Source organism: Triplophysa dalaica, chromosome 12, assembly GCF_015846415.1.
Source record: "Triplophysa dalaica isolate WHDGS20190420 chromosome 12, ASM1584641v1, whole genome shotgun sequence".
Lineage (NCBI taxonomy): Eukaryota > Metazoa > Chordata > Actinopteri > Cypriniformes > Nemacheilidae > Triplophysa > Triplophysa dalaica.
In genome coordinates, this window is record NC_079553.1 from 6,197,035 (window position 1) to 6,211,990 (window position 14,956).

General features: G+C 40.1%; 1 protein-coding gene across 2 annotated transcripts; it reads left to right on the forward strand.

The window, feature by feature from the left end:
• Nucleotides 1-9: 9 nt before the first annotated feature.
• Nucleotides 10-14,885, forward strand: tex10 (testis expressed 10). Of its 2 annotated transcripts, none has more exons than XM_056762106.1 (16): nucleotides 10-143; nucleotides 589-790; nucleotides 866-1,368; nucleotides 1,498-1,707; nucleotides 1,807-2,053; nucleotides 2,147-2,259; nucleotides 3,677-3,936; nucleotides 4,044-4,182; nucleotides 4,310-4,479; nucleotides 6,540-6,717; nucleotides 10,514-10,602; nucleotides 10,691-10,824; nucleotides 13,539-13,619; nucleotides 13,880-14,049; nucleotides 14,270-14,480; nucleotides 14,678-14,885. In XM_056762106.1, the coding sequence occupies exons 2-16, from the start codon at nucleotides 611-613 to the stop codon at nucleotides 14,786-14,788; spliced, it is 2,796 nt and encodes a 931-aa protein (XP_056618084.1). In that variant the 5' UTR covers nucleotides 10-143; nucleotides 589-610; the 3' UTR covers nucleotides 14,789-14,885. The 2 variants fall into 2 exon arrangements, with proteins under 2 accessions (XP_056618084.1, XP_056618085.1); XM_056762107.1 differs by lacking the exon at nucleotides 10-143 and adding an exon at nucleotides 160-287.
• The last annotated feature ends 71 nt before the right edge of the window (nucleotides 14,886-14,956 follow it).

A 14,956-nucleotide genomic window follows, 5' to 3' on the forward strand; every position in this document is an offset into this window, starting at 1 on the left:
TTTATGCAAAAAAATAGTGAATGCTCAAGAAAAGTGTTTCTTTCCATAATTTGATCAGGCATAAGTTTAGCCGCTATGGTAGCGCGTCCACAGAGCTTGAAGGACCTCAAAAGACTCAATTGCAACACGAGTGATCGCCTCTGGTTAGTGCAATAAACTTAACAAAATTGTTGTGCTGTGTGATGTTTTATTAAATCTGTAAGTGTATTCCTTAGTGTAATGGGTTTGATCGGACCTTTATGATTTTACACAGTTACGTTACGTGTTTATGCTTACTGATGAAAAGAGTAAGTTAACCATCACATCAATAAAGCATTTACTATAGATTTGTGTAGGCATCACCTCATACACATGTTGTACACATTTGCTACAGAAATGCATTGAATTCTGGGATATCCAAGTTGTGCTCTGTTTGCATGACAGTTGTTGTGAAAGTCTCATAAATGCCCGTTTTTAATGTGTAGATTTTAAATGATTTGAATATTATGCATAATTATGCCTTATTTATTTACCTATTTCTGTTATATTGCTATTATTAACGTTGTTTTTTAATAATATGACACTAAACATCTTTTATTTTGGTTACAGCCTATTCTCTTTCAACTGAAGAATGACCAAAAAGCGAAAACGGCAGGATGATTTCCAGAAAGTTAAGCTAAAGGTTGGCAAAAAGAAGCCGAAAGCAGACAATGCAACAGACGTCAACTTCAAATCTAAATCCATCCATCTGCCAGAGCAGCTGAAGCAGAGTAATGCAGGCCCGACCACACACAGGCACCTCAACATTAAGGTACGTTGTTAATTTTCAGTCCTTATCATTCCTCTCAACTATTAAGTCATGTACTACCCTGTGTATTTTCTTCAGGATCTGCTGTCCCAGTTACACCACTACAACAGTAATGTCAAGCAGGGAGCTCTGGTGGGTTTACGGGAGTTGCTGTCAGCTCACCCCACTTTGGTTGAACAGCATACGTCGGCGATTCTTTCAGAGGTAGCCGCACTCTTCACAGACAAAGACGGCACCGTGCGTGCGGCCGTGGTGCGCCTGCTGCGCTTCGTGGCTCAGTGTATTCCCGTCGAGCGTGTGGCGCCCTTCTTCCCCCTGCTTAGCGCTCACCTCACTTGTGCCATGACTCATATCTCAGAAAGTATACAAGAGGACGCACTCCGTTTCCTGGACGTGCTGCTCGAACACTTTCCTGGACTTCTGTCTCAGAGACATAATGTTCTGCTGGCAAGTTTTCTCGAGCTCATCTCGCAGAGGCGAATGGGCAAAAAGGATAAGTCTGCGAAAGGAGGCTTTGTTTTGTCCATCAATACAAATCGATCTGTGACAGCTCAGCAATGGAGACTCACTGTGCTGCTAAGGTAATTTTGTCATATTACTTTGTTTTGAGAAGGTTCAAATGCCATAGTACATAGAAAAAGACATAGAAAAGTCATAGTTCATTGTTTTGAAGTCATTTTTGTCATATAATTTTTTATGCATGGCTGCAGGCTGAGCCGTTTTCTGCAGGCGGTGGTTGAGGAAAGGCCGCTGGAGGAAGGCATCACTAACAGGAATGCTCTGGAAATGTGGGTTGGGGAGAAAAGCTTGACGACACCTATAGAGGTGAAGTGGGAAGAGCATGGGTTTGGGAAGGGCAGAATACAAATGTTTGAACATTCTGGAGCCACGCCCACGCCACACTCCACATATCGGTTAAGGTAAGTTTGATAATGTTATAGTAACATGGTTTAGCTCTTTGTCTTTGACTGTGTCTCTGAATATTACATGTGCTGCCCTCTTATGTTGGTTTTCCATAGGCCGGACTCTAATCTGGCAGCTGGAATGAATAAAGATCTAAATTCAGCTGAGACCGTGCAAGGCTTTGCGGGAACACTCGTGCCTCTCCTGCTCGAGATCTGGGTGGAGGCGGCAGGTGGAGATCGTGTGCAGATGGACAGTGGTCACCTGCTTTCGCCAGAGTCCATGGCTCTTATGTTCCAGATTCTGACCATCCTTCAGTTGCTCAGAAGACTCACCCCACAGGGAGACCAACAGGACATTCTGGTACACGCAATTATACATACTCAAATCTGTGTCATACAGCTAAAATTATAATGTGGAACTGGGAACAAACCTCACTTGTGTGATGTGTTGCAGGATGCCTGGTTTCGGAACACGTACCTAGCTGACTTCAAACAGCACTATATGAAGAACTTTCCGTATGGTCTGCTAGAAGTGGCAAGACATAGGAAAAAAGTTGACGGAAAGAGGTGATCTATCAAGATCGACAGTGAAGGAGACTGTTTGCATGTGTGTGAAAGGCAGTTGTGGATGTCTGGGGTGCAAGCCTAGGATAAAGGGTCACAATTGTAGCACCGTTCAAAATAATGACGGCGAGAGACGGAGAAAAAACTGTTCAGGAAACAGATAATAGTTTGACAACTGTTCTCTCTGGCTGCACAAATTATGCGTTTCCTTTTAAAGTGTGTAATTGTTAGGATGGTAAAATTGAATTCAATTCACTTCTATTGTCAGATTTTTGACACGAGGAGTGAAAATCTTGTAAAAAAAATTGATGTATTTTTGTTTTTCAGTACAAATAAAAGATTGAAATCAAGATTAACGAAAGTGCGAAATTACCTAATAAATTAAGTTTAATTAAAATTATGCTTAAAAAAGAGATATCTCAGGTTTCTACTTGGGTATCACATCTCACTTAACGTCTGGAAACATGTATCTTGATCTAAGAGTGTTTAGATATTTGTACTGTAAAGTACAAGAAAAATAATAAGACATTAGTCCTTAAAGTCCTTAATATTTAATATTAGCTTTTTAGTTTCTATGTTAATTTAGAATTTTTAGCAATTTTGTTAAATGCATTTTTCGTTTTATTATGTACTTATTATTTTTTATGTTGCCAAATGAGATTCATTTTTTAGTTTTTGTTATTATTTTATTGCCTCAAACTTGTCAGTTTATTCTGAGGCAACGTTTACATTTTTCACTTAGTTTAAAGAAGTCATGTGACACGGCTGAAACGAATATGATCGATTGTTTTAGATGCAAAGCAACGTGTGTACATCATTACGGTTAAAAAAACGCTGTATTTTCCACATACCAGCATGTTTGTATCTCCTCTACCTCCCTGATTTGCGTGGATTTGTAACAAAGCTCATCGCTTTGAAAAGCGACGTGTGCTATGATAGATCAGTTAACCAGTGCATACTAATTGGTCAAATACTGCAAGCGTGTCACGGAAATGTAACGCCTCTTACCATATTAGGAACATCAGGTTCCAACACCTTACTTGCATATACATTTGGACGGTCTTAGAACTGAAGTGTATTTGTGGTTACATGAGGCATTTCAGGCAGGTTTGGGTGAGCATTCGCTTATCTTTTGTTCCGACACTTTCATTTTTGCAAATTTACATGTATAATACATGCATGGGCAACTTTTAACACACCAACGACACAGAAAAACACATGTTATGACCCCTTTAAGTATTTCTATAACTTTAAAGCCAATATTTTTACAAATAACAGGAAGTTTTAGTCAACTAAAATGACCTTGCCTTGCAATAGTTCAGCTGATGGTGACTTAAAGTTGACGATACATGTCTCTCCAGTGTGTAAACAATGTGGGTTTAGTGCATTTTCAAAACTTTGCTCTCTTTGTTATCTTCAGGTTTCATCAGCAGGCAGTTGTTGGAACTGTCGCTGGAGGCAATGTGGAGCCTTTGGCCTTAAACGTCACATTGTGCCAAGTTATGGTGACTCTCAGTCTTAAGGGGTGCAGTGACGGAGTGGGTCAAGATGCAGACTGGCTCGGACCAATCAGAGCCTTCATTAAAGAAACACTGTCCAGTGGGAGCAAGCTGAGCTCAAAGCACCTGGCAGCTTTACTGGAAGTCGTCTGGAGGATGATTGTTACCCAGCGCAGCCGTGGTGAGAACCTGCTGGAAGATATTTTGTTGTACAGCATATACGAGAGAAGTCTGGTTGTTGAGATATGGATTACTATATTTAAAGCATATGTATGTTTGTGTTTGCAGTGGTGACAGACGAACTCCTGCAGGCCGTGTATGTGCAGTACCAGCAGAGGAACCTCGGTGTGACTGTCCGCACACTGCTGCTGAGCTTTTTCAGTCGACTCTACATTGAAGAACATCAGAACCACCCTCATATTGCCAGGTACACACCTATATAAAATGGGAAAATTGTATCTGAGGTGGATTGTGTGACATGATAATATCACCTGCGGCCGAAACCAAACCATGCTAGGAAACTATACCTTCAATGAGGACTCTCTCTCACACAGGAGTAAGATTCTGGCTTGCTGGTTGGCATCACTACCGGTGCAGTTGATTCAGTTAGGCAGTAGGAATCCTCAGCTCTCCGCACATCTTCTGAAGACGGTCCAGTCGGCTGCCGCCAGGGGCAACAAGGACCTTCTGAACATTCTGCAAAAACGTGCCTGCAGTCTTTATGGTAATTGTACATGCTCACAAATAAGTGACCGTGGAGGGCACTTCAGTTCATGAGAGGCCTGTGCTTGTGTAAGAGTTCGGCTGGTTCGGAGAGAGAGAATAAGACCGGCGGCGTCTCTGTAGTTTTGTGTTTCAGGACCACAGCGCTCTCTTTGTATGCGGTGACATCAGCAAAGTGCGTCAGCGCCTAATAATGTCTGTCTATCTGCGATCACTGACAGGACAGAACTCGCTGTCTCTCTCAAAGACACAGAAAATAAAGACATACATTCATGCCTTGCACATTGCGCGGTAGATGTGTCATACTTTGGTCACAAGGGGGAGCACTTTCTTTGATTTTGGAATGAAGTGTTGGATACTGCATTAAAGGGACAGTTCACCCAAAAATTCAGTTCTTGTCATTTAAGCTCACCCTCGAGTTGTTCCAAATCTGTTTGAATATCTTCATTCTGAGAGAAAGATATTTGGTAGAATGCTGAAACAGTTCTCAGTCACGATTGACATATTTGGGAAAAATGACAGTGGTGGTCAAAAGTGCCCCAGAACTGATTGCTGTCCTACAATCTTACAAATATCTTTCTTTGTGTTTATGAGAACAAATACATTTATTCAGATTTTGATCAACTTGAGGGTGAGAAAGTGAAGAGAGAATTTTCATTTTTGGTTGAACTGTTCCTTTAATGGGGCGTGAAAACCTGTTTTTCTGTGTCTTTGGTGCGTTCCAAGTTGCCCATGCAAGTATTAGACGTGTAAAATGACAATGATGTGGTCAAATTTGACTAAGACTGCCCAAATGTATACGCAAGTAAGGTGGGCGTACCTGTCAGTACAATTGCTTTGGAACCTAATGTTTTAAATACGGGTACATCTCATAAAATTTGAATATCGTGAAAAAGGTCAGTTTCATCGTTTATTTCAGAAAGTGAAACCCATATATTATATAGATTCATTACACATAGAGTGAAATATTTCAAGCCTTTATTTCTTGAAATTTTGCTGATTATGGGTTAAAGATAATGAAAACCCCAAATTCAGTATCTCCGAAAAGTAGAATATTACATAAGATTAATAAAAAAAAGGATATTTTAAACAGAAATGTTAGGCTTCTGTAAAGTATGTTCATTTCTATGCTCTCAATATTTGGTTGAGCCTCCTTTTGCATTATTTACTGCATCAATGTGGCGTGGCATGGAGTCAATCAGTCTGCGGCTCTGCTCGGGTGGAATGGAAGCCCAGGTTGCTTTGATAGCGGCCTTCAGGTCATCTGCATTGTTGGGTCTCTTGTCTCTCTCTGACAATACCCCAATAATACAATACTTGACAATAATATAAGATTCTCTATAGGGTTCAGGTCAGGCGGGTTTGCTTGCCAATCAAGCACAGAACCATCATGGTCTTTGAACCAGCTTTTGGTACCTTTGGCAGTGTGGGCAGGTCCCAAGTGAAATCCGCACCTCCATAAAGCTTGTCAGCAGAAGGAAGCATGAAGTGCTCTAAAATGTCCTGGTAGATGCCTGCATTGACTGTGGACTTCAGATAACGCAGTGGACCAAAGTCCTCTTTTCAGATGAAATAAATTAAGCATTTAATTTGGAAATCAAGGTCACTGGAGGAAATGTGGAGAGGCACAGAATCCATGTGGATTGAAGTCCAGTCTGAAGTTTCCACAGTCGGTGATGATTTGGGCTGATTTATCATCTGCTGGTGTTGGTCCAATTAGTTTTCTGAAGTCTGCAGTCAACGCAGCCATCTACCAGGAAATTTTAGAGCACTTCATGCTTCCTTCTGATGACAAGCTTTATGGAGAAACTGATTTCATTTTCCAGCAGGACTTGGCATCTACCCACACTGCCAAAGGTACCAAAAGCTGGTTCATGGTGGAGCTGTGCTTGACCACGGAGGTCTTTTTAACCTCTTTTGGTCACTATGATCTTCCACTGTATGATTAGAGCAAGGAGTATTTCTTAAAAACATCCTTTAATAAAAATCAAAATGTTTAATATTTCATTCCTTTAATATTTCTCTCTGTTTGTTTTGTATAACTCTTCATCAATGTCACAGATCCACAGGATGGCTGTGTGGTGGTGTTGCCTGTGGAGTCCCAGAAGAAGCTTGTTCAGATTCTTTACTTCCTGCCGGTGATTCCTCCAGAGCTTCTGTCATGTCTTAGTCAGGTCTGCAACGCTGGAAGAGTATCAGCTAGCCTGGCCACCGCACTTATGCGCACTATTCATCTGAGGTATGATGGGAGTGACACGTCCGCATACATCCATGCTATCACACGTCCCTAGAGATGGGACCTAATGGTCAATATTTGAACATGTAGTGAACTTATTATTTTTTGTTTTATGTTTAGTGCAAGTTTAACTTCTGTTTTAGTGTAGTTCTCTGATTTGACAAATTGATGCCTTGTGAGTCAAGTGACACTGAATATGATTCAAACAAAAAGGGGAAAATAAATAAATTGGGTTTTTGTACCAGACCGATTATGCATGTGCAGCTCAACCCTGAAGGGAAGCTGCTGTTTGTGTCTGTGTGGTGTGTTTAGAATGTCTGTCTGTTTTCTTTGACTGCCGAGAGGACACGGAGACCTCTGAGTTTTCACTGCAAATAGAATCAAACAATTTAACCTATCAGAAGCAGCCAAGCAATGTGCCGGTCAGAGGATGGTCAGTTCTCCCACTTAACTCGGATTGGCCGTGACCGTTAGACGTGATTGGTTGTATTGGGGCAGACCTGAGACACGAATCACTGTGAAGTTAAGCAGAGGTCAGACTGCAGGGTTGTTATTTATAAGATGAGCCATATTTCTTTGCGTTATTTGTAAATGGAATAAGTATATTTTAGCTGTGGACAAGAAATAATAAGCAGCAGCAGATACATGAAGGTTATTTTAGATTTTTGCCAGATTTAATCTCCGTTCTCTGGCAGGTTTCTGTACTGCTTTACTTAAAATGTAAAGTGAATTCAATTTTTTTTTAAAGAGATTCACGCAAAAATGAATTTTGGTTCGAGTTGTTCTTTAAGTACAAACTGCAAATTATACAGGACTGAAAGCCTCAGTCACCATTCACTCTCATTGCATTTTCCAATACAATAAAAGTGACTGGTGACATAAATAAAGTTCCGCTTAACATCCTCTACTGTGCTCAATTAAAGAAAACAAGTCTGGGGATTTGTAAAAAAGACAAAATGTTTGGGTTTGCTCTCTCTTTAAAACAAAAAAATTGTGTTGTGGATGGTTGTAGCATACAAAATTGTCAACTATGTTAGACAGGCCTTTAAAGTGATAGTTCAGCCCAAAATACTAATTCTTTCATAATTCATTCACCCTGTATATGAATCTTACTTCTGTGTAACACGGAAGAAGATATTTTTCGAAATGTCTCTGTGGTTTTCTGTCCATACAATGAAAGTCAAAGAGGACCATGTTGTTCGGATTACCCACGTTCTTCAAAATATCTTCTTGTGTGTTCTGCAGAAGGAAGAAAGTCATACAGGTTTGGAATGACATGAGGGTGAACAAATAAACATATAATTTTCATTTTTGGGTGAACTATCCCTTTAATCGATAATAGTTTAACCAGGGTTGTAAAACTTCTCTTCAGTGTTCCTGCTTTACGTAAGCAGATGAGATGCTGGATAATCGACAGAACATTCCTTGGTGAATTCCTTTGCATGCTGAGGGCCTTAGGGTTTGTGTGAGTACATTTGCATGTGTGTCTTTGTGACATGCTGTGTCCCCACTGCGGTTTTTTAGACACTAGCCTAAAGCCACTCTTCGATTTGTTTTTCCTCAAATCCTAATGGGAAGGATGTTTAAGAACACAGCGACAGTGTGTTACATGAGCCTTTGCATGATGTGTGAGTGCGTCTTGCACACAATGCCTTTCATGTGGGCTCTCTGTTGGCTCATAAGGAAACAGAAAGACCGAGCGGAGGGGTAAAAAGTAAGCTGATGCTAGAGTTTGTGATGCCTACAGGGGGCAGTATTACTCTTTTGATGAAACAGGAACTTATCGGCAAGACATCTATCGATGTCTGAGTTTTGCTTCAGGCTCCCCGCTCAGTCACGCCAGAATTCAGAAACGGAACACTATGGCAAGCAAATTAAAAGCGACTGCGCTTTTAAAACAGTCTGGATCGGTGACAGAATTCCATGAGAACCGAAGCATCATTCAACACTGCTTCTGTTCGCAGCAGGACTGCCTGACATGCCTTTCATGACTTCTGTCCTTCATGAGAATTTAATTTTCATCACATCAGCGTAGCAAGACTCATGAAGTTTCTAAACTTAGACAAGAATGGTTAATGGTTGAGTTGATATTTTGTGTTAAATTGGTTAATGTGCACACATACGTACATGCAAACTGTAGCACTTTTTTATCTCTTTGTGACCGTGTGCATGCGTGAGTGTGTTTTCAACCCTTTTAACTAATAGGTTGATGGGACGTAAGCCAGTCGTTGTGTATTAAAGAAATCCAGCACATGCTTGTTTTATGATCACAAGAGTAACAAATTCAAACCAGTTGAAAGATCAGATATTTATTCGTTCATTGGCCTCAAGACTGATGCACATCTTGAAGAGAGAATCATGGGACTGTGTAGATTGTCCTTGAGTAGCTTTTACACAGTCACTCCTTTACACACACACACACACACACACACACACACACAGGCTCTCTCAGATTTCCTTCTCAGAAAAGCATGACTGAAACACTCAGTTCTAACAATATCTTGCCATCAATGTGCACTGAAGCCTTGAACTCTCTCTCACACACATACACAGAGAAGAACAGCAACACAAATGCAGCTCATGCTGGTTTGACCTCCAGTTCTTTGTGCTGGCCTCCTGGTTCCCCCGCTTTCTGTATTTCATTTACATTAGTGATTCTGCACAGTTACAGACCAAAGTACATGTACAGTATCTTTTAAACTGCAAAACGGAAGGTTTGTATTTACAATATGTAAATCACAAAGATTTTGCTTTTATATTTTACATTTATGCATCTACTTAATGAATAAATGTAAATGCATTATCATTTAAGCTATTCATTTTAACAGTTTGAACTCACAACGTTTGCTTACTGATCTACAGGAAAGTGAGCTACAGAAATTGTACTTTTTGTCTCATTTGTGTCATGCAATCCAAAAAGCTCAAGCTTGTCAGAATTATTTGCCGTATTTAAGATGCTTTCTTTATTAGGTCATTTTTCTAGGCATGTTATTGTATGGACAAAATGAATGTATATAATTATGTATATTCCAAATTTTGATTCCACATTAGTATTTCTAGATGTACTGTGATCATTCTGGTCCAGTGTCTGTTGAATTTCAACAAAATCAAACCTCATGAGTGACAAAGTCATCCAACAGCAATGTGAAAGACTGACAGCATGACAAGACACATGAAAACTGTGGTTATCATGCACAATAATACATTTTGAACTTCTCCTAAATACATGTAGAAATATTACTGCATTGCTTAAAAGTGATGTTGACCAAAAGTAAATATGCTAGAAAGTGAACGTGAAGTTGTTTTCTTTAGAGTATTTGAGGTCTGAAAAAATACGGAGCGTCTTTTCTGTTATTTTGTTTCACGTTTTGAAATAAAAATGATAATTTCACCTAAACACGTACCTATACAAAGTCAACTCGGACAATTCAAACTGAAAATAACTTTGAAATGGTTAAAGTATAGATGGATGGAGTAAAGGTGGAGGTTTTAATGAACCTTAAAGTCTGCAAATACGGGGAAAAAACACTTGGAGGCACATGGAATGTTCTTAACGCTTCTCAGTTCACCCGGTGTGTTGTCTGTCATATTGGCCATGATTGAATCTATAGTTTAAGGGTGTGTGCTGCTGTGGCGGGAGGTTGATTTCAAAGGAAATGGAGGATCTCGGATGGCCAGTATTTTTAGCCTGACATTCTCACTAAACGCGCGCGCACACACAGATACAGTGTGAGGTTGTAACGGGAGAGCGGATCAGTGCCAGCCCGCTGCACAGTAATGCATGTGTGCTTCCCCGCAGGTCTCCTCTGAGTGGCTGGTCGAGCGGTTCACAGGATGTGCCAGTGAAGGATGTCGATTACCTCAGTTTCTTTTTCACCACGCTAACAGGTGCGCAGACACTCGCATCAGACGTACCATTCAATGATATGATTGCTGACAACAAGCATGATCTCATTCCCATGATCCTTTGCTGCAGGTTTCTCCTCGGAGACTTTGCAGGCCCTGCAGCACACGGATGAAGACTGTCTCATGCCCTCGTCCACCCTCTCTCCGATCAGCGTGTTTGCCACCAGCCTGGACCAGTTCCTGCACCATTGGGATGTGGTGGAGGTGACTCTCTCTCTCTCTCTCTCTCTCTCTCTCTCTTTTATTGTAGCTTATCTGCCAGTTTCTTTTTCATATTCAGTCCAACAACTTGTGATATGTCAGTTGATCTCCTGTCAGTCAGTGGTGATCGTCTCTAATCCTTCTGTCATCCGTTTTGTCCCCCGTGAGCTTCTCTTTTATTTCTCATCTGCTCTGTCAGTGACTATGGCTTCTGTCAGTCAGTCATTCATCATTGAGGGTTGGCTGCTTTAGTGTTATTCTATTTGTCTGTTGTCGGTTGGCTTCATTCACATTACACAGCCTTAACTTGGCTCAACGCAGAATTTACATTTACCCATCATTGAAGCTAAATGGCATAACGCAACAAAATAACGGCCAATCAGAGTTTATTTTCATGTTTATGGTGCATCTGTATTTGTTTTTATTTGGCTGATTCATACACTTCATAGACAGTGTTAGCGCACCCGTGTGCATTAGTTTTAACTCCTTTATTCCTTTAAGCATCTATATGTTCAGTTCAATCAGTTTAGGGCTACTCGGGTTGATATTCCATGCACAAGTACGTCTGAGTTTCCCTCCGGAGAGAGGCAGTCTGTTGAGCAGGTGGAAGGTTTATCGCATTGCAACGGTGTAGGTGTCTCCATATTTCAATAAGGGCTGGTTATCAGAGCGCACCTGGCTAAAGCAAATGCTAATGCCAGCCAGCGGACAGCATCGCCAGCTGACATTTTACACGGAAATTAAAACCTAACAAAACCACGCCCTCGGGCGAGGGTCTGACTCTTAGTGTCCCCCTCCCACTGCTACATCCTCATGCACACGCGACTAATACAAACTAATTTCGTCAAGCTGAATTTTGTACGGACTTTCATTTTGGTGTCCGAGTCAATCAGACAGGACACGTATGAAGGGATGGCTGACATCTCTGTGGATGCGACAGGTAATGAGAGGGGACGTGGAGATGATGCCAACGGGAGGCTCTTAAAGGAGGTGTTCAAGTTCAATATGTCAATTCTGTCATCTTTACATCATCATTTGTCATTTCTAACATGTATGACTTTTTCTTCTGCAGAACACAAAAGAAGATATTTTGAAAAATGTTGGCAGCTGAACACCACAGCCCCCCATTCACTTCTGTTGTAACCAATGCAAGTGAATGGGGGGCTGTTAACATCATTCTTCAAGATATCTTCTTTTGTATTCTGCGGGAGGAAGGAAGGGTTTGAAATGACAAGAGGGCGAGTAAACGATGACAGAATTTTCATTACAAAAGTGAATTACTTGTGATAGTTCACCCAAAAATGTACTCAATCATTTCAAACCTGTTTGACTTTCTTTCTTCTGGAGATCACAAAAGAAGATATTTGGAAGAACGTTGGTACCCAAATAACATCTGTCCCCATTAACTTCCATTGCATGGGCACAAAATCACTGGGACATTTCTCAAACTATCTTCTTTTTGGGTTCCACAGATTAAAGAGTCATATTCATGTTTTGAACCAAACAAGGGTGAATAAATGATAGAATTTTTATTTTGGGGTAGTAAGATTTTAATTTTAATTTATTTTTAATAATACGGTTAAATCAGTCTCATGTTCACAGGCGGACTTACACTTTTCTCTCAATGCAATATTTTGACTTGAGTTTAATTCAAGATTGTATTTTAAAGCCCTCAACATTAAGTTCTTCAAAAACGGCAAACAAACTTTTAGATAATAAAAACTTAAGCAAACGTTTTAATTGCCCTCTTCACCTTACTAAAATACTAAGCTTTTATACAATGAATTTTAAAAAGTGTTTGCATTGTTGGAAATGCTAAACAACGGAATTCACAGAAGTTATTCATAATAATACATTTTAGCACCCTGTTCACAGCTCTGCTGAAACATCTTAAAGTGCTAAAACGTAAAAAAAGAAACAAAAGAGTGGTGGTAACCCCAATGAGATCTCCGATAGTCACACTTTTAAATGAAATTCACACTTTGTCAGATATTCTCACTATCAGATATATAGCTCGGCAATAAACGTCAAATCACATTGTGTGTGTTTGAGCGTGTGGCTGCTGGGGGTCCTTTCCTTTATTGCCAATCAGGCGTGTCTAATCTAAAGCATGTGTAATGTGTTCTTAACACTGTTAGTCTGATTAATGTCTGATAATAACCTGCTCTGAATGACATTCCGCTCCGTCTTTCATTTAAACTAATCAGCCCTAACGCTATTAGCACTATTACATTTCTCACATACACTCGCACACTTATTTATTGTTTGGGCTCATAAAATATCAGTTCAGAGTGGCAGGCTATCGCTAATCTGTCCAGTGTCAACTTCTATTATGACGAAATGAGCGCAGCGGTATTGTAACTGCGTGTGTGCGGTGTGTAGGATTCTTTGTTCTCTGTTGAATTCTGACTTATATTACATTTTATCTTTCATTCTGTAATATAACGTACCTGAACTTTTCTTTTGATGACTCCGATGCTTGCTCAAATCAGTATGTAGAAAATATGTAGAATTCTTTTGGGAAGATTACAAATATATTTTAATTTTCATAGTTTATTATAAAGGAAAATTCTGTCTTTGGCTCACCCCCATGTTGTAACATTGGTGCGCAACAATTTGAAAATGAACATTTTCATTTACATAACTATTGCGTTAAACACCTTGAACATTCACACATCTTTGGGTTTACACCCAATTTATCTGTTTTGTTTATTTAGGAGGTGTGTCATTGCCTGGAAACTCTGGGATCTCGTGCGCAGTGTTTTGATGTATTACAGACTGCCATCATTAAGAATCTGGTGAGTTACCAATGTTGTTTCATTTTTATTTTATTACATGTGCACCATTCTCAAGTTAAATTATATTTAATTCTTATTTAAATTTCAGTTCAATTCTTGATTTTAGAAACTCAACAAAAATGTCATTTTTTATTTGATTCTTCTCATATTTTAAGTTTAATGTCTTACGGGGTTTGGCCAATACAAATCCCCACTGGACCACATTCCCGTGCCAGCAGTAGGTCATTGTGTGTATTCTGACTTATTCAATCTCTTTGTAGTGTGGACTAGCAGTGGTGCCCGACTGTCTGTGTACAGCAGTTCTAAGGTGTATTCCTCGGTTACTGGATGTCAACTTCCTGCCCAGCGACACTCTTCTCCACTTCCTGTCTGACTGTTGCCTGAGCATGCTCAATCTCCTGCTGCAACTGGAGCAGAGCGCCCGCAAGAGGTTTGAAAAAACACGCTTGCACCCACCCACATGTTGTTACACATATTTGCAAATATTACTTGATTATTTTCATATAGCAATTGTATTGCTGATGTCGGCAATTACATATGTAGGGTTGTTGTAATAAAATGATTAGTTCAGCCAGAAATACGAAATGTTCATATGGGAATGAAATTTTTGCCATTAGTTTTTTTTTTAAAGTTGTGTATCTTTCCTTTAGGGATAGGGTTTGGGAGGCATGTTTCGCCGCGCTGAGCGCTGTACCAAGGCTTTTGCGATTGGTGCTTCAGTCTTTCCGTGTTTGCGACTTGTGTGAGGAAGAGCTCCCAGTTCTGGCACAGATACTGTCATTACTTCTTCAGCACACTCTGTTACGCAACCACATGATGGCCAATGCCAGTCTTCTGCAACACATCATACAGGACTTGACGGTATAGTCTATATAAAACTATTTCAAGTTCCTCGCTGTTCTATAAAGTTTACATGGGTGTGCACATGCACTCTTTCAGATACCATTTTTTGGCAGATTATTTTCAACAGTTGGGCCTTTATTTGGCTGTGAAATGTATTTTTATGAACCCTTTAAATTTAGGATGATTTCACTCTCATTGTGTTCCTGTTTTTTCAGCATTTCTACAGCGGGGAGACGCGAGAGCAGTGGCTGACTGACTTGTTGTACTGCTACAGCGTGACGCTCTCTGGTCCCCGTGCCAACATGGGCATGAGAGAAATTTATTAAACATTATAGTATCCATCGCTACAACCTTTTTGTTTGTTTTTTCTAAATAAACAGTTGTTTTGTATAAAATGAGGATAATAAACCTTGTGGTAATTGATTGATTTGTGGACTCGTTGTCTTTTTTGACTTTATTACAAAGACATGTTTGCACAGTTCACCCTAAAGTTG